The 19,938-nt window shown below is 49.4% G+C and overlaps 1 protein-coding gene across 2 annotated transcripts in view; it reads left to right on the top strand.

Moving 5' to 3' along the window:
- Positions 1 to 15,928, top strand: part of LOC110509667 (LHFPL tetraspan subfamily member 2a protein) — a 69,866-nt gene extending 53,938 nt beyond the window's left edge. For both annotated transcript variants that reach the window (XM_021590682.3, XM_021590684.3), the window contains 2 exons: positions 1,556 to 2,569; positions 14,416 to 15,928. In XM_021590682.3, the coding sequence (XP_021446357.1) occupies positions 2,053 to 2,569; positions 14,416 to 14,672 (774 nt within the window). In that variant the 5' untranslated portion in view covers positions 1,556 to 2,052 and the 3' untranslated portion in view covers positions 14,673 to 15,928. The remainder of the gene's footprint in view (positions 1 to 1,555; positions 2,570 to 14,415) is intronic.
- The last annotated feature ends 4,010 nt before the right edge of the window (positions 15,929 to 19,938 follow it).

The raw sequence follows: 19,938 nt of genomic DNA, 5'->3' as shown, positions 1-19,938 counted from the left end.
TCCGACATGAAGACACTCAGAAAGGAGAGGAGGCCCCACTTCAAACGAACACTGACACACATCTAGACATCTGTGTGACCAGGCCTCCTCTCTCTCTCTCTATCTCTCTCTATCTCTCTCTCTCTCTCTCTCTCGACCTCCTCCGTCTCTTCCTCCTCCTCTCTTCCTCTCCAGGTCTGGCTTTGTTTAAGCCTGACAGGAGGTTGTTGACTCGCAAGCCCTCTGTCTGTGTATGTTTTATTCACCGTGATTCTCGTTCACCACGGCTGCGCTACGCCACTTACTCTAAGAGCAGGGGTGTCAAACTCAATCAATGCCAGGGCCATATTGGGGAGGGGGGGGGGGGACCACAACGAATTTGTGGGCCAGACAAGTTAGGCCTAACGGAAAAAAAACGTGTCCACAAACTGCGACCCAAACTGTCCGTTGTTTTATTTGTTTTATATTGGAAAAAATATATCCCTTTACAATAGGATTCTGTATGTAATTTTTTTTTAAATACATTATAATACAAAATAATGATATTTGTCCAGCCTTTGCTGCTATGCTTGCAGGTGTGCATAATATGGCGCGACCCGAATCGAAAGGTGTTTAACTCCAGATAACAAAAACATGGCTAGGTTGTTGTAACGCTTAAACTTAAAACCTCTTTTTCATTTTCGTATCTCACTGCATGCATGGCCAGTACGGTTGAATGCAGCGTTGGTGTATGGTGCAATCTCAAGGTCTTGTAGTGGAGTAGCCAGCCGAGGCCTGCTACTCAAATGTTGCTGTAAGAGGCCTCCTTTGCATGGTGAACATTTTAGTGTCCTAGCTAGGACGGTGGCCTGTGTACACTTCTCCTCCGCTGCGCACAGTAAACCCGACACACGAACGCAGCTTCATTGACATTGAATTCACCCATGCGATGCCATCAGGCTGTCATTTCATGAAGTAGACTGTTGACTCTTTTATACTCGCTTGTGTGTCCTATTGTCCTTTAGTAGTAATTTATACCGGCGTGTGAGTCCTTTATCTTTTCACTTATTGACAATCAAGATGACATGTTCTGTAGAATACTGCAAGGACCTGTTGGTACTGAAACCCGGCATGGGGGGGGGGGGGGGTGCAGCACGTTGGCAGCGCTTGCTGTGACTTGTCAGTGCAGTGCTTCGCGAGCTGTATGGGAGCGGGCCAAAATTAATTGACAACCCAAATCGTTGCGCGGGCGGGATCGAAATGTGTCACAGGCACATGCGGCCCGCGGGCCTTGTGTTTGACACAACATGTCTTAGAGTTATGGTTGGTTGATTAAAACTGCTGTGTCAATGGCCCCGTTTTGTGTTTGCTGATTTAAAGTGACATTTTATGCGAGTTGGGAGGCGGCTTCGGAAACATTCCATACCAACACTGTTAATACAGTCACAGCTATACGTTTTTACCATGGTCTGTCATAAATTATGATCACATCCTCACTTTCTTTTCCCTTCCCTTCTCTCTCTCTCTCTCTCTCTCTCTGTCTCTCTCTCTCTGTCTCTCTCTCTCTCTCTCTGTCTCTCTCTCTCTCTCTCTCTAGGTGTGTAGTTGGTGAGAAGCCAGCTGGCTGGCCCTGGAGACACGCCTTCACTACGATGTAGAGTCCAGAAGAGAGAGAACGAGAGAGAGAGAAAGACGAAAGCGATACTGTTTACTCGCTACGCACAAGACGGGATAGAGAGCAAGTGAAAGAGGGTGAGTAAGACAGTGGGAAGGACGGAAAGAAAATATCGAGTGACTGAGCAGAAAGAAGGAACAAGAACAACAGCAGTGCCCGAACCACATCAGGAGGAGATAAGAGCAAAGAAAGAGAGGGACACTGTGAATCATTGACCTCAGGCCCTGCCTCCAAACCAGCCTCTCCCGCCCTCCACCTCCTCCTTCCTCCTTTCCCTGCGTTGGAACTGTTCACTCTCTCCCACACCTCTGTCACAACAGGAACCCATTCTTTGCTCTCTCCCTCCACCCGTTCCCTTCTTCCTGAAGACCCCTGAGGACTTGAACCTTCACCTTTGACACCACCTGTGTGACCCCTGGATGACAGTCCACCTCTCCCGGAATCAACCCCGTCGAACTTCACTGAACAGACAACACCAGGAACACTTCAGAAGCACTGCAGACGTCAACACCACCATGTGTCACGTGATCGTGACCTGTCGCTCCATGCTGTGGACTCTACTCAGCATCGTGGTCGCCTTCGGCGAGCTCATCGCCTTCATGAGCACTGATTGGCTGGTGGGCTCCCCCCGGACACCGGACGCCGTCTTCAGCCCTCACGGCACCACTGCAGCCGGCGAGGCCTACCGGCCCACCCTGGGCATCTACGGCCGCTGCATCAAGCTGCCCCACCTGCAGCGCGGCGTGCTGTGCGGGCCGTACGCCGCGCACTTTGGGGAGATCGCCAGCGGGTTCTGGCAGGCGGCGGCCATCTTCCTGGCGGCAGGCATCCTGCTGCTGTGTGCCGTGGCCTTCATCTCCGTCTTCACCATGTGCTTCCAGAGCATCATGAAGAAGAGCATCTTCAACGTGTGTGGACTGCTGCAGGCCATCGCAGGTGAGGCGGAGGGAGACACCTATTGACATGCACGGGCGGCCCCTCGCACAGCTAATGCACAGGGCCCGCTTGTTCCAGTGTTGCTGTGCGAGGTGTTGCGTTGCCTGGGGGGGTTGGTCGTAGTTTTCAGCGGGCAGTGTAGTAGTTAGACACAGCTGACTGACTGTTGAACCCCTGGGATGTAGGGAGAGAGGGGCTTGTGAAGGGGTGGGTGCCATTTGACCAGCCAACATTCAGCCCCCATCTATCTAACCTTTAGTGCTGCTGTCCCGTCTCTGACCTTCAGAGTTTAAACATTTACTAGAGCAATCAGACCCCGCTGACCACACACAAACACCCACGCGTACACACACAAACACACAGGCCCCCGAGAGTGTATTAACTATTACTCCCAGCTGGCTCTCTGTGTGCTCTAGGTGACCATTAACCCTATAGGTCGGGTATCCGGGTATCCGGGAAGCACAGCAACCTTGCGCCTCCCTCTTGAGGTCGTTGCCATGAGCGACGAGGTACCAAATATTTGTCATCTTGAGTCAGCTGGAGGTGACGTCACGTGACCTGTGTGGTGTCTGTGTGTGTGTGTGTGTGTGTGTGTGTGTGTGTGTGTGTGTGTGTGTGTGTGTGTGTGTGGTGTCTGTGTGTGTGTGTGTGTGTGTGTGTGTGTGTGTGTGTGTGTGTGTGTGTGTGTGTGTGTGTGTGTGTGTGTGTGTGTGTGTGTGTGTGTGTGTCTGTATGAGTCTCGGGGTCACTGTGACCTGCTGCGGTGAGTTATGGGAGGCAGTCATAGGAGAGAGTGAGGTCGTTCCGACTGAATCTCTCTGAGCGTTCATCCCTCTCTCCTCTCCTTCCCCGTGCTTGTTCCTTAGACGGTCAGGGTGAAGTCGCCCTACAGACACATATCTACTGTAAGATCAATTTCATGTATTTTCCACACTATTTGTTAAGGTTAGAATTTGGGTATGACGACAACTTTCTGGCACAACATGAATTGACAGTGTAACCCACATTCAGACCTAGTGAAGGTGTCAAATGCAGTCCAGTGTTATTGTAGTTGCTATTGAGCCGTAAGAGGACTTCCACAACTGGATTGATTAGAAAAGCAGAGCTGCTCGTTATGGGTCTGTGGGTCGCTGGGAGGAAGAGGATGAGGAAGAGGAAAGGGGGCGAGGGGGAAAGCAGAAATAGCAGGGAGACGTTTCCTTCATGCCCCCAGCCCTCAGCCCCCAGCCCCCAGCCCTCAGCCCTCAGCCCCCAGCCCTCAGCCCCCAGCCCTTAGCCCCCAGCCCTCAGCCCCCAGCCCTCAGCCCCCAGCCCTCAGCCCGCAGCCCTCAGCCCTCAGCCCCCAGCTCTCAGCCCCCAGCTCTCAGCCCCCAGTCCTGCCCCCAGCCCTCAGCCCCCAGCCCTCAGCCCTCAGCCCCCAGCCCTCAGCCCCCAGCCCTTAGCCCCCAGCCCTCAGCCCCCAGCCCTCAGCCCCCAGCCCTCAGCCCGCAGCCCTCAGCCCTCAGCCCCATGTCTGAGTTGACTATAGGTCATTAACCCAAAGGGAAAGATGAATCCATTTTGAATATTATATTGTTTTTGTGCATCTCTGAGTGATGTTCGATCGATTCCCAGGGTCATTTCATGTTTTTCATGTGTATCTGAGTTATTCCTGTTCAAGCAGGTAGAAATACAGCCAGTGTGAGCTAGAATTGCTCACTACACTGGAAGTGAATAGGAATACAACTTTTAGATTGGGAAAACGTCCATCATACATGTCACATTTCAATATTGGCTGATGTCATAACTCAGGAGGGCTTCTTCTCTCGAATGAGCCGAGCCATTGATCATATTTTTGCGATACTCCTACACTGAGAAATGTGTAATTTAGCAGAGGGTCCACTACATTTCTCCTATTTGTCTGCCTGGTCAGTCCAGGGTGCTTTACATAGTGCCATTGCACGGTCGTTGTGAACGTAACACTCCACTCTGCGAGGCACATCGGTCTACAGGTTGAACTTGGTGAGATTGTAGACTGCTAAATTGATAGTGCAGTTTGTTTAGGTGATTTTACAGCCAACTAGCTACTTCACATGCTGATGTTGTCTTTGGTATTATTGTGTGTAGCTAAGTGTTCTACCGAGCTAGATAGCCCTTAGACAGAGCATTGCATTGTGGGTTTTGAGCTGCAACAGAATTCCACAATGATTTTAACATGTTGCTACAAAACCTTATTATTATAACGACAAAATGAAACATATATTTACCAAAAATATTGTTATCACATGTTAGTGTTATTTAACACTATAAATTATAGGTGGATTTGGGTGGATTTTTCCTTTAATGCCCTGGCTACAGGAAGAGATAAGGACCAAAACACACAGCAACACCATATCAAGCAGTGTTGACGTGGCTGGAGAAGTTGGTGTTTTTCTGTTGGTGTTTTTCCTTCAGATTTCTTTCCTATTGACATTGATACCTCCACATGTCTTAGACCAGAGGGATGGAAAACTCTGTTATTTCTCAGTCAGCCAGCATTCTGTGATATCACTTTATCATCTCTCTCTCTCTCTGTATCGCTCTCTGTATCTCTCTCTGTATCTCTATCTCTATATCTCTCTCTGTATTTCTCTCTCTCTCTCTGTGTATATCTCTCTGTATCTATATCTCTGTATCTCTCTCTGTATCTCTCTCTGTATCTCGGTATCTCTCTCTCTCTCTCTGTGTATCTCTCTCTCTCTCTGTATATCTCTCTCTGTATCTCTCTATATCTCTCTCTGTATTTCTTTCTCTCTGTGTATATCTCTATCTCTGTATATATATATCTCTGTATCTCTCTCTGTATCTCTCTGTATCTGTATCTCTCTCTCTGTATATCTCTCTGTATCTCTGTATCTCTCTCTTTCTCTCTCTCTCTCTCTCTGTATCTCTCTCTCTGTATCTCTCCTTGTATCTCTCTCTGTATCGCTCTCTTTATCTCTCTCTGTATCGCTCTCTGTATCTCTCTCTCTCTCTCTGTGTATCTCTCTCTCTCTCTGTATATCTCTCTCTGTATCTCTCTATCTCTCTCTCTGTATCTCTCTCTGTATCTCTCTCTGTATCTCTCTCTGTATCTCTCTCTCTCTCTGTATCTCTCTCTCTCTGTATCTTTCTCTGTATCTCTCTCTGTATCTCTCTCTCTCTCTCTGTGTATCTCTTCCTCTCTCTGTATCTCTCTCTGTATCTGTATCTCTATCTCTGTATCGCTATCTTTCTCTCTCTGTATATCTCTGTATCTTTCTGTCTGCATCGCTCTTTCTCTCTCCTTTCCACCAGTTTGACTTCTCTCTCTCTCTCTGTATATATATATCTCTCTCTCTACATATATATATATATATATATATATATATATATATATATATATCTGTATATCTCTCTCTCAGTATCTCTGTATCTCTCTCTTTCTCCCTCTGTATATCTCTGTATCTCTCTGTCTGCATCTCTCTCTCTCTCTCCTTTCCACCAGTTTGACTTCTCTCTCTCTCTCTCTGTATATATCTCTCTCTCTCTACATATATATATATATATATATATATCTGTATATCTCTCTCTCAGTATCTCTGTATCTCTCTCTGTATCTCTATCTCTGTATCTCTTTCTTTCTCTCTCTGTATATCTCTGTATCTCTCTCTCTGTATCCCTCTCTCAATTCAATTCAAGGGCTTTATTGGCATGGGAAACATGTGTTAACATTGCCAAAGCAAGTGTGGTAGACAACATACAAAGTGAATATATAAAGTGAAAAACAACAAAAATGAAGTAAACATTACACATAGAGGTTTCAAAACAGTAAAGATATTACAAATGTCATATTATATATATATATATACAGTGTTTTAACAATGTACAAATGGTTAAAGGACACAAGATAAAATAAATAAGCATAAATATGGGCTGTCTCTCTCTCTCTGTATCTCTTTCTCCCTCTCTCTCTCTCTCTCTCTCTCTCTCTCTCTCTCTCTCTCTCTCTCTCGCTCTCTCTCTCTCTCTCTCTATATATATATATATATATATATATATATCTGTCTCTCCTTTCCACCAGTTTGACTTTCCTCCAATCATTATTTCCACTAAGTGTGCAGACCGACCGTACCGTAATGTGACCAAGACTGGGATCAGGTGGCAGATGTTTTTTGGTGAAAGGCTTGACCTCAGAGGGAGAGATTGTGGTTGTGTAGCCAGCGGTGGTCACGTCATCCCAACTGGAGTCACTAGACTGGTCCTGACTCTACTCACCTCATTTACACACACACTGATGTCATACTGGGAAGGTTGTGTGTCTCTGATTGAAATCTATTGGAGATGTAACTTAACTAGAAAGGCTTGGCCGAGATCCAGATTGTCAGACCTTCATACCGACCTTGTACCATAACGGGATGTTCAGTAATACTGAACACAAGGGGGCGCTATTTTCAAACCCCACTGTATCCTCTGTATTTCAAAGGTTAGCAATGCTAGCAAAGATGAAAGTATTTGCAGGACAGACATCCCAGCTCATAAAGTTATACAAGTAACAAAAAAATGCTACTCGCAGTTTTCTGCACACACAGAACAAATATTAGACTACAAAGCTATTGATCCAGGAGGGGATTCTCTGCCGTTACCTAGTGAGGCTTGATTTTGGAAGAAGCTAACCATTTAGCTAGATAGCTAACTAACTAGCTACTAAATTAGGAAACCAAATGCACAAATGCAGGTTATTTAGCACATTTTAGACAGTTAACATAATAGTTATAAGATATCTGGCTGGTAAACATTTAGTTGTGAATTCCATACTGTAACTAGGTCACCTGGCGACCGCTGCACAACAGTGACTCACAAGGCTCCTGTCTCTCGTCGCGGTGTGCTTGTAAACGAACGCCACGTGACTTGGGGAAATCCGGTGAAATGAAGAACGTGGCCTTCTTTATCGCCCTAACGTGTTGCGCAAGTTGACAGCAGGTATTTGCTTAAAAAGTAGCAACACATATTCCAACTTATTTTTATTTATTTTTAATTCTAAGAAATACTTTCAACGGTATAGTACTGTCACACGGGTGACCTTTGACCTGGGTGCTAGGGTTGGGCTGAGTGATGGCTGATGGGAATTGTGACACTGACTCCGGTAAACGGACGAGGAAATACAATATGGTACAGTGTGACTGACTGTTACAGGTCAGATGATAATGACTGTATTGGAACAGGCTGATTGTGACGACTAGTCTAGATGTTTCTACTGTTGAGCAAACAGAGAAAGCCAAAGTACAATACTGACTGGAACTCAAATCTCATTACCCAATCAAATGTCTGAGATGTCGATCGATCACAAGCAGTGTTTACAAAAGAGCTGGGAGGGGGAGAGGGGGAGGGGGAAAGAGAGAGAGAGCGAGTTTACAACAGAGGTGTGGGCGAGAGGAAGAGAGAGGGAGAGGGAACGAGATAGAGGGGGCGAGTCAGGTGAAAGGAAGTGTATTGTAGATAAAGGCTGATAGACATGAATGGAAGGTCCGGTCTACGGTCACGGTGCATATTACTGTAACCCCGAATCAGGCCTTCCTACCAACGGAACAGTAACAACTCCGGTATGACTGTGTGGACAGACATCAGGATATCATCTGTCCCTATTATTCCCTGTTCTCCTATTACACTACAGTCCTCGGTGGAGCAAAGAACACAGAGAAACACAAAACTCCCCCAGGTTTCCCTGGGGAAAGAAAAACATGTCTAACTGCTGAAACCATTTTCTTAACTCTAGCAGGCAACGGTGGCCAGCCGTCCTCCTGTAGGGGATACTAGCTATGCAGGCTTTTGATTCAGCACTGCTCTAAGACACCTGATTCAGCTGACGAAGGTTCCTGAGGAGCAGCGGATGAGTGGAGTCGGTGTAGTTATTGGTGAGAGTGTCTTTAGGAGAGTGAGGAGACCCAGTTCTTCACCCTCTTGGCTCACAGTTCTACCTGGCAATCACAGCAGCCTGGAAGTTTCCAGTAAGAGTCCCAACCTCCTCCTTCCCTCTCTCCCTTTTCTTCCCTTTTTCCTGGAAAGCTACACTCTAATATTTGTGGGGAGTTAAATGTGTGGAGAGGCAAGAAATATGAGAAAGACGACACAAACTCTTGCATCTCTCTCTCCCACCCTCTGTCCCACTCTCACTGCCTCTCTCCCACCCTCTGTCCCACTCTCACTGCCTCTCTACCTCAGGCTCTGTCCCACTCTCACTGCCTCTCTACCTCAGGCTCTGTCCCACTCTCACTGCCTCTCTACCTCAGGCTCTGTCCCACTCACTGCCTCTCTACCTCAGGCTCTATCCCACTCTCACTGCCTCTCTACCTCAGGCTCGGTCCCACTCTCACTGCCTCTCTACCTCAGGCTCTGTCCCACTCTCACTGCCTCTCTACCTCAGGCTCTGTCCCACTCTCACTGCCTCTCTACCTCAGGCTTGGTCCCACTCTCACTGCCTCTCTACCTCAGGCTCTGTCCCACTCTCACTGCCTCTCTACCTCAGGCTCTGTCCCACTCTCACTGCCTCTCTTCCTCAGGCTCTGTCCCACTCTCACTGCCTCTCTACCTCAGGCTCTGTCCCACTCTCACTGCCTCTCTACCTCAGGCTCTGTCCCACTCTCACTGCCTCTCTACCTCAGGCTCTGTCCCACTCTCACTGCCTCTCTACCTCAGGCTCTGTCCCACTCTCACTGCCTCTCTACCTCAGGCTCTGTCCCACTCTCACTGCCTCTCTACCTTAGGCTCTGTCCCACTCTCACTGCCTCTCTACCTCAGGCTCTGTCCCACTCTCACTACCTCTCTACCTCAGGCTCTGTCCCACTCTCATTGCCTCTCTACCTCAGGCTCTGTCCCACTCTCACTGCCTCTCTACCTCACCCTCTGTCCCACTCTCACTGCCTCTCTACCTCAGGCTCTGTCCCACTCTCACTGCCTCTCTACCTCAGGCTCTGTCCCACTCTCACTGCCTCTCTACCTCAGGCTCTGTCCCACTCTCACTGCCTCTCTACCTCAGGCTCTGTCCCACTCTCACTGCCTCTCTACCTCAGGCTCTGTCCCACTCTCACTGCCTCTCTACCTCAGGCTCTGTCCCACTCTCACTGCCTCTCTACCTCAGGCTCTGTCCCACTCTCACTGCCTCTCTACCTCAGGCTCTGTCCCACTCTCACTGCCTCTCTACCTCAGGCTCTGTTCCACTCTCACTGCGTCTCTACCTCAGGCTTGGTCCCACTCTCACTGCCTCTCTACCTCAGGCTCTGTCCCACTCTCACTGCCTCTCTACCTCAGGCTCTGTCCCACTCTCAATGCCTCTCTACCTCAGGCTCTGTCCCACTCTCACTGCCTCTCTACCTCAGGTTCTGTCCCACTCTCACTGCCTCTCTACCTCAGGCTCAGTCCCACTATCATTGCCTCTCTACCTCACCCTCTGTCCCACTCTCACTGCCTCTCTACCTCAGGCTCTGTCCCACTCTCACTGCCTCTCTACCTCAGGCTCTGTCCCACTCTCACTGCCTCTCTACCTCAGGCTCTGTCCCACTCTCACTGCCTCTCTACCTCAGGCTCTGTCCCACTCTCACTGCCTCTCTACCTCAGGCTCTGTCCCACTCTCACTGCCTCTCTACCTCAGGCTCTGTCCCACTCTCACTGCCTCTCTACCTCAGGCTCTGTCCCACTCTCACTGCCTCTCTACCTCAGGCTCTGTCCCACTCTCACTGCCTCTCTACCTCAGGCTCTGTCCCACTCTCACTGCCTCTCTACCTCAGGCTCTGTCCCACTCTCACTGCCTCTCTACCTCAGGCTCTGTCCCACTCTCACTGCCTCTCTACCTCAGGCTCTGTTCCACTCTCACTGCGTCTCTACCTCAGGCTTGGTCCCACTCTCACTGCCTCTCTACCTCAGGCTCTGTCCCACTCTCACTGCCTCTCTACCTCAGGCTCTGTCCCACTCTCAATGCCTCTCTACCTCAGGCTCTGTCCCACTCTCACTGCCTCTCTACCTCAGGTTCTGTCCCACTCTCACTGCATCTCTACCTCAGGCTCGGTCCCACTATCATTGCCTCTCTACCTCACCCTCTGTCCCACTCTCACTGCCTCTCTACCTCAGGCTCTGTCCCACTCTCACTGCCTCTCTACCTCAGGCTCTGTCGCGGTACGTTCACACCATTTCCTTGTGTTGAGAGGAGGTGAACACCCCGGTTTTCTGGGAACCAGGAGTAGAATGGCCGGGTCAATGAGAGAGGGGGTGGAGGAGTGTAGAGAAGGGGGTGGAGAAGGGTGTGGAGGAGTGTAGAGAAGGGGGTGGGGGAGGGGGTGGAGGAGTTTAGAGAAGGGGGTGGAGGAGTGTAGAGAAGGGGGTGGAGGAGTGTAGAGAAGGGTGTGGAGGAGTGTAGAGAAGGGGGTGGAGAAGGGGGTGGAGGAGTGTGGAGAAGGGGGTGGAGGAGTGTAGAGAAGGGGGTGGAGGAGTGTGGAGAAGGGGGTGGAGGAGTGTAGAGAAGGGGGTGGAGAAGGGGGTGGAGGAGTGTGGAGAAGGGGGTGGAGGAGTGTAGAGAAGGGGGTGGAGGAGTGTGGAGAAGGGGGTGGAGGAGTGTAGAGAAGGGGGTGGAGGAGTGTAGAGAAGGGGGTGGAGAAGGGGGTGGAGGAGTGTGGAGAAGGGGGTGGAGGAGTATAGAGAAGGGGGTGGAGGAGTGTGGAGAAGGGAGTGGAGGAGTGTAGAGAAGGGGGTGGAGGAGTGTAGAGAAGGGGGTGGAGGAGTGTAGAGAAGGGGGTGGAGGAGTGTAGAGAAGGGGGTGGAGGAGTGGAGAGAAGGGGGTGGAGGAGTGTGGAGAAGGGGGTGGAGGAGTGTAGGTCAGTGTTTCCCAACTCCTCGAGTACCCCCAGCAGCGCACATTGTTGTTGTAGCCCTGGACAGACTCCCCTGATTCAACTCATTGAGGCCTTGATGATTAGTTGACAAGTTGACTCCGGTGTGCTTGTCCAGGACTACAACAACAAAATGTGCTGCTGGGGCTATTCAAGGTCTGGAGTTAGAAAACACTGGTTGAGACAGAGGGCGAAGGGGGAGGGGGTTTGACACAGAGAGGGGTGAAAAGGGATGCAGGGGTGTGGGGGTAGTGTGGGGTTAGGGGGGTAGTGTGGGTGTAGGGGGTAGTGTGGAGGTAGGGGGGTTGTTTGGGGGAAGTGGGGGAAGTGGGGATAGGGATTAGGGGGGTAGTGTGGGGGTATTGTGGGGGTACGGGGGTAGTGTGGGGGAAGGGGGTAGTAGAATTGAAACCATACCTCCAGTCCGTCACCAGAGCTGCTCTGGCTGTCAAGGCAACGCAACAACATGTGGAAGCAATTTATGACCTACTTTTCATTTCCGCGTTTAATAGGATTTCGGTCTGCTCTGAGAGAGATGGAGAAAGAGAGAGAGAGGAAAGCTGGTGTCGGCATTGCACTTTTTTTCCCATCTCCTGGCGAAGCGAGTGACTGGGGCAGACAGAGGGAGGGAAGGAGGCTTAGAGTGCTGGACTGATATAGAGGTGCAGGAGACCTAAGAGGCCATTTATGGCCCCTCTCTCTTTGTATCTCTCTCCATACCCTTCCCTCTCCATACCCTTCCCTCTCCATACCCTTCTCTCTCCATACCCTTCTCTCTCCATACCCTTCCCTCTCCATACCCTTCTCTCTCCATACCCTTCTCTCTCCATACCCTTCCCTCTCCATACCCTTCTCTCTCCATACCCTTCTCTCTCCATACCCTTCTCTCTCCATACCCTTCCCTCTCCATACCCTTCCCTCTCCATACCCTTCTCTCTCCATACCCTTCTCTCTCCATACCCTTCCCTCTCCATACCCTTCTCTCTCCATACCCTTCCCTCTCCATACCCTTCCCTCTCCATACCCTTCCCTCTCCATACCCTTCTCTCTCCATACCCTTCTCTCTCCATACCCTTCTCTCTCCATCGCTCTCTCTCTCTAGCCTTTCATTTTAATCCTATTATTCTAACTGTTTCCTACTGAGATGCAGACGGCTGCAGACCCTCAGGCTGCCTGAGTGATCCGCTCCCACGGTAGGGAGGGGAGAGGAGCAGGAGAAGCATGCAGGACAAGTCATGAAATCTCTGAACAAGTGGCCTTACGGTAGTGATATGTGCCTGTAGACATATCGTAGTTACATTGTTCCCAATCTAGACTCGAGTGGACATCCAGCATTACTATTGCAGTTCTATTAACAGAGCTTCCAGTGGTAGACTTATATTAGTAGACTTCTAGTAGTAGACTTCTAGTAGTATACTTCTAGTAGTAGACTTCTAGTAGTAGACTTCCAGTAGTAGACTTCTAGTAGTAGACTTCTAGTAGTAGACTCCCAGTAGTAGACATCTAGTAGAAGACATCTAGTAGTAGACATCTAGTAGTAGACATCTAGTAGTAGAATTCCAGTAGTAGACATCTAGTAGTAGACTTCTAGTAGTAGACTTCCAGTAGTAGACTTCTAGTAGTAGACTTCCAGTAGTAGACTTCTAGTAGTAGACTTCCAGTAGTAGACATCAAGCAGTAGACTTCCAGTAGTAGACTTCCAGTAGTAGACATCTAGTAGTAGACTTCTAGTAGTAGACATCTAGCAGTAGACTTCTAGTAGTAGACTGCCAGTAGTAGACTTCTAGTAGTAGACTTCTAGTAGTAGACTTCCAGTAGTAGACTTCTAGTAGTAGACTTCTGGTAGTAGACTTCCAGTAGTAGACTTCCAGTAGTAGACATCTAGTAGTAAACTTCTAGTAGTAGACATCTAGTAGTAGACTTCTAGTAGTAGACTTCTAGTAGTAGACTTCCAGTAGTAGACTTCTAGTAGTAGACTTCCAGTAGTAGACATCTAGCAGTAGACTTCTAGTAGTAGACTGCCAGTAGTAGACTTCTAGTAGTAGACTTCTGATATATTGTAGTTCCAGACCCAGCTGCCAACAGCGTGACGGAACGTCTCCTGGTGTGTGTCAAAGCTGGGGAACCAGTAGGAGGATCACTGCCTTTTCCTACAACGTCATTCTGGAGTATGGAGATGGTCTGCGCAGGGATACAGAGATATTGAACACAAGACACTACAGGGGCCTGCGCTGTTTCCCCTTCACTGGTCAAGTGTGGGATTTGGGCAAACGTTTCAACTGCTACTTCAGACCAAGCTTCGATTAGGCTTTCCTCTAGGTTCTGGTGTTGTACAGGGGTGTTGTAACAGAATCCGTGTTCTGTTAAAAGTGGAACATTATACAGTGCAGGGGTGTTGTAACCGAATCGGTGTGGTGTTAGAAGTAGGTCCCGCCCCCACAGGAAGTGGCTCCATCCTCCAGCAGCGAGAGATACAGGAATCTGAGACAGGGTTAGTCGGTCGGTCACTTCAGTGACTTGGCAGGAGGAAGCCCCTTTTCCTGTTGTTCCTGTAACCTTGTGCTGTAACCTCAGGTTCACGATGCGGGGAGCATGTTTGAGGAAAGATGGGCATCAGGCCTTTTTGTTGCAATGAGAGTTGACACTGGCCAGGTGTACTGTTAGAATGGAATGGAGTAGGAGTCCCATCTGAAAGGGATGGTGAAGGAAATCATTTTAGCCCCGTATAGTATGTTTGACCAACGGGAAGTCAGAATGCTAACGTGTTATTGAAACAGGAAGTGTTTTGATACCAGAGAATGTAGCTGTTAGCTGTTCTGTGGATGGACTTTAGAGAATGTGCTGTTGTCATCCCACACTTTTCTGCAGCTACATTTAAAACACACATTCAATCAGTCACACACATATGTTTGCTGGTTCTAGGTCTATTTAATGCTTTATATTGTTACTGATGAACTAACGCTGGCTCTCTCTCCCCTCTCTCTGGTCCAGGTCTGTTTCTGATCCTGGGTCTGATGCTATACCCTGCAGGCTGGGGTTCAGACAAGGTGCAGCTGTACTGTGGTCAGGACGCGGCTCCCTACCGGTCGGGGCTGTGCACCATGGGCTGGGCCTTCTACACAGCCATGGGGGGCACCGTGCTCACCTTCGTCTGTGCTGTGTTCTCCGCCCAGGCCGAGATCGCCACGTCCTCAGACAAGGTGCAGGAGGAGATTGAGGAGGGCAAGAGCCTTATCTGCCTGCTCTGAGGCTGACGAGGAGGATTGTCACGTCCTACCCCCCTCGTCTCCACTCTGGGGCCCAGCTGTCAATCAAACGGAGCCCCCCCCCCCCCCCCCCCCCCTCCCCCATATTGTTTACCACTAAGACTGACTCTCTGACCTTTGACCCTGTATTGTTGTTATTGTTGATGTGGGAGAAATCTACAGTGCCAAGCTTTTCACAAACGTGTGTTTCAGTGTATTTCCTCTCTCCGCCACCAGAGGTGCTGTCTGTCTGTGTTCTGTGTGTTATTATTTGTAATGTGTGCCAGTACCAGCTACCCTGACACCAGTAAGTTTGTATTGTAAATAAGTGTGCATATACTGTACATAGTGATGATGATGATGATGATCTGAGAATGGTGGTCCTCTCAGCTCTGTTCAGGCTGTGTTTTAAATGATGTCACTCTGGCCTTGAATCCTGGTGTGATGATGTCAAGACCTGAAGATCCGCCTACCTGGTGCTAGTCAACTGTAATAACGTAAAATCCCAGATAGAAGTTGCCCCTGGCTACAGATCTAGGATCAGATTTCCCAACCCCAAAACATAACCTGAACCTAATGGGGAGGATCAAATAACATCTGACCCTGGACCAGCGGTTAGAGGGAACTTCTGCCAGCGCCAACTTAAGCCAGGTGTGAGTAAATTTACAAGGGAACCACTACTCAGTCCAGTAAACTACTCTCAGACATGGCCTTAGTTTAGCATGGAATCGTGATGTCCTTAAAGCTTACAGAATGTACTGTCAATTGAAATGACCAATGTATGTCTTCTTGGACCCTTGAAATGTATTGATGGGACACCTACACCAGCCATGGTTCACACGGACTGTATGAGCCTGCTAAGAGAGAGCTGTGGTGTGTTTGTGTGTGTGTGTGTTTGTTATTGTGTGTGAGAGACTGTGCTTGGTTCCTTTTTCAAATATTGAGATGATTTTGCCTGGACCCCCCCCCCCCCCCCATCTCTGATGATCCTAGCCCGGTCTCGTTGAGGTCCTCCTCAGCCGACTCCCTATAATCTATGGACAAAGACTTGGACAACAACACACAAGTATTCATATGAGTGTCTTGTTTCAGGGAGGACTCTTATTCCTGCGACACCAAGGGAGGACTGTTATTCCGGCAACACCAGCCACAGCGCTGGAGAGAAACTGTTGAAACGTGTGTTGTTGAATGGTCATCCCACTTTCCCAGCACCTCGGTCCGTCTCTGCCAAACCAATAAAAACAGAAAGAGAAAGAAAAGGTGTCCTGAGTTTTTCTCCAGCAAAGTTCATATCTGTGGGGCTCTCTCTAATGTAATGTGTGGAAGGATGGGTGAGCGAGGGAGGGAAATAAGTGGTGTTCACTCACTATCGCCAGCTATAACTTACCCCTCACCACACTCCAGACCGCCAGTGTGTATGTGCATGAGTCACCCCCCCCCCCCCCCCCCCCCCCCCCACCCATGCACGCACGCAGCGCGCATACACACACACACACACAGAGCAGTTGATGACTTCCAGATTGGACAGCGTTTCCATGTCACTTGACAAATTTCCCTGTTCCTCCAGAGGGCTGTAGTATGAGACGCCAAGCCCCTCGTCTACTGTCAGCAAGTCAGTTTAGCCTGGTTTTACCCCTCTATTGACTGAGACGAAGAGAAAGAGAGAGTCGATACTTATTTCATTTTGTGTGGGGGAGGTAACCTGATAACAGAGTTATGAAGGCAGCGCTGCTTCCTTATTAAGCCATAATGAGTGTAACACAAGGTGACCCCTGACCCCAGAGTGTTGCTGACTCAGTACTGTCGGTCAGTAGGTGGGGATTAGAATAGGAGCTTTAGAAACGGCCTTCTAAGACCTGGAGAATCACAGACCGATAAGAATAACAAAATGACACACACAAACAAACTCTCTTCCCACACATCATGTGTTTGCCCTACTGGTCTTGATAGGAGAACAGTGAAAAAGGAGCTGTGTGTGTGTGTGGTCTGAATAAGAGCATCCCTGTTGGCTGCCATGTCGCTCATCGTGTTCACACACACACACACACACACACACACACACACACACACACACACACACACACACACACACACACACACACACACACACACACACACACACACACACACACACACACACACACACACACACACACACACACACACACACACACACACACACACACACACACACACACACACACACACACACACACACACACACACACACACAAAATCTCTAAGAGGATTTGTTCAATGTTGAGTTTGTTTAAATCAGTTCAGATGAATAAACACTGCCATCTTCTGGCCGTCTGGATAAATAACAGCAGGAAAATCATTCAAATCAACTGGGTGGGACAGGAAATGGCACTGGACCTATCATTTGAATGAACAAAAGACAAAGACAACCGTTTAATTCACATCTCTTACTACAAATGGGTCCACATAACAAACAATAAACATGCAATAAACATGCATGACTTAAGAATCCTTTACTGAAAATATACTAACTGGAAACAATGGAAGGACTCTTTGGTCAGTAAGACATCTACAATGAACATTGTGGGATAAATACATCGTGATTCTTTCTAAATTGTCTCTCCTTTAACCTTTTAACAAAGGAGTTGTCTTTTCCAACCGACCCTTCCTCCTGTTACCCTCCCCTCCCTCTCTTCCTTCTACTCCTGCTACCTTTCCCCCTAAATGTGAGCTACTTCTCAGACTAGTTATGTAGACCTCTTCTAAAGAAACCCCCACTAAGATCACTCAGTCGGTCTCAGTTCCTTTCATCTCTCTGGGATGAAGGTAAAAAAATAGAAGGGAAGAAAACGGAGGAACTGCCTACTTACCACACACAGCTTGAATCAACGCTGTTTCCACGTCCGTCCAACGGAATGACGTTGAACCGACATGGAATAGACGTTGAATTGACGTCTTGTCCCCAGTGGGTGTGGTCACATAAGCTCCCACTTTGCTGCTACATTGTGGGATAAATCCAGTGTGATATTCTCTCTACCTTTTCTCCTCTCTAACCCCTCAATGAAAGAGTAGTCTCATTCGCTCTATCATTTGTTCTCCCCCTCTCCTTCCTCTCGTCTGCCTCTTACCTCCCCCTCCATCTCCCAGGTGTCTGTGTGCTTCTTGGCAAGTAGACCTCCAAAACGTTAAAGTCATCTCTCAGTCTCTCCCTCACTATGTCTTTATCCATCTTTCTCCTTCATCTCTCGATTCTCCTCCTCCGTCTGGCTGCTCAACTCCCTCAGCATCTTTGTCTGTGAGATCATGACGTTCCTCTGTAACTCAGGTCAAACTATCTTCACCACTGCTTCAACTCTGGCCTCTCCTTCATATGCTCAATCTCCTGCCTGTGTCTCTCCTCCCTCCTCTCATTCTCTCTCTCTCTCAATCTCTCCAGATTTCTCCATTCCCTCCCACCTATCAGACTCTAGCTCTTTCTCCAGCTCTCTTTTCTTCTCCTCATTCCTCTCTTCTTTCACCTGTCTCTCCAGTAGAGTGGTTACTTCGCCGTGTGTTCTGATACCTCCCTCAAGCTCCTGGATCACTCCCTCTATCTACTTGAGAGAGTCACGCATCTCTCTCAAAACTCTCTCTGTTGTCTCTCTCTGCTCCTTCTATTTCTTCTCCTCTCCCCCTCTGGATCTTTCCCTCCATGTCTCTTACCTGGGCCTCTGCCTCCTGGTAGGTTTCAACTTCTGTAGAATCTCTCTCTGTTTCCCACCACTGTCTCCTCTACCTGCTCCAGTAGCTCTGAGACCTGAGTGCCGAGGGCCCTGTCCTTAATGTTGAGGACATGGTACCTGCTCCAGCAGCTCTGAGACCTGAGTGCCAAGGGCCCTGTCCTTAATGTTGAGGACATGGTACCTGCTCCAGCAGCTCTGGGACCTGAGTGCCAAGGGCCCTGTCCTTAATGTTGAGGACATGGTACCTGCTCCAGCAGCTCTGGGACCTGAGTGCCAAGGGCCCTGTCCTTAATGTTGAGGACATGGTACCTGCTCCAGCAGCTCTGGGACCTGAGTGCCAAGGGCCATGTCCTTAATGTTGAGGACATGGTACCTGCTCCAGCAGCTCTGGGACCTGAGTGCCAAGGGCCCTGTCCTTAATGTTGAGGACATGATACCTGCTCCAGCAGCTCTGAGACCTGAGTGCCAAGGGCCCTGTCGTTAATGTTGAGGACATGATACCTGCTCCAGCAGCTCTGGGACCTGAGTGCCAAGAGCCCTGTCCTTAATGTTGAGGACATGGTACCTGCTCCAGCAGCTCTGGGACCTGAGTGCCAAGGGCCATGTCCTTAATGTTGAGGACATGGTACCTGCTCCAGCAGCTCTGGGACCTGAGTGCCAAGGGCCCTGTCCTTAATGTTGAGGACATGATACCTGCTCCAGCAGCTCTGAGACCTGAGTGCCAAGGGCCCTGTCGTTAATGTTGAGGACATGATACCTGCTCCAGCAGCTCTGAGACCTGAGTGCCAAGGGCCCTGTCCTTAATGTTGAGGACATGGTACCTGCTCCAGCAGCTCTGGGACCTGAGTGCCAAGGGCCCTGTCCTTAATGTTGAGGACATGGTACCTGCTCCAGCAGCTCTGGGACCTGAGTGCCAAGGGCCCTGTCCTTAATGTTGAGGACATGGTACCTGCTCCAGCAGCTCTGGGACCTGAGTGCCAAGGGCCATGTCCTTAATGTTGAGGACATGGTACCTGCTCCAGCAGCTCTGGGACCTGAGTGCCAAGGGCCCTGTCCTTAATGTTGAGGACATGATACCTGCTCCAGCAGCTCTGAGACCTGAGTGCCAAGGGCCCTGTCGTTAATGTTGAGGACATGATACCTGCTCCAGCAGCTCTGGGACCTGAGTGCCAAGAGCCCTGTCCTTAATGTTGAGGACATGGTACCTGCTCCAGCAGCTCTGGGACCTGAGTGCCAAGGGCCATGTCCTTAATGTTGAGGACATGGTACCTGCTCCAGCAGCTCTGGGACCTGAGTGCCAAGGGCCCTGTCCTTAATGTTGAGGACATGATACCTGCTCCAGCAGCTCTGAGACCTGAGTGCCAAGGGCCCTGTCCTTAATGTTGAGGACATGGTACCTGATCCCACACTTCTATACAAGCTGCTGGATGTCCCTGACTCCCTGCTTGGAGAAACTCCACAATGCTCTGCTCTTTCAGGTCATCAAGCATGGGTGAATAGAATCACAGTGCTTTCCCAACAACCCTCCCCAAACAGCTCCTCCATTCTCTCCAGCACCCCTCTATCGT

This window comes from Oncorhynchus mykiss, chromosome 29 (genome assembly GCF_057628025.1).
Source record: "Oncorhynchus mykiss isolate SJ-2025 chromosome 29, ASM5762802v1, whole genome shotgun sequence".
NCBI lineage: Eukaryota > Metazoa > Chordata > Actinopteri > Salmoniformes > Salmonidae > Oncorhynchus > Oncorhynchus mykiss.
This window is presented reverse-complemented; position numbering and strand designations above follow the sequence as displayed.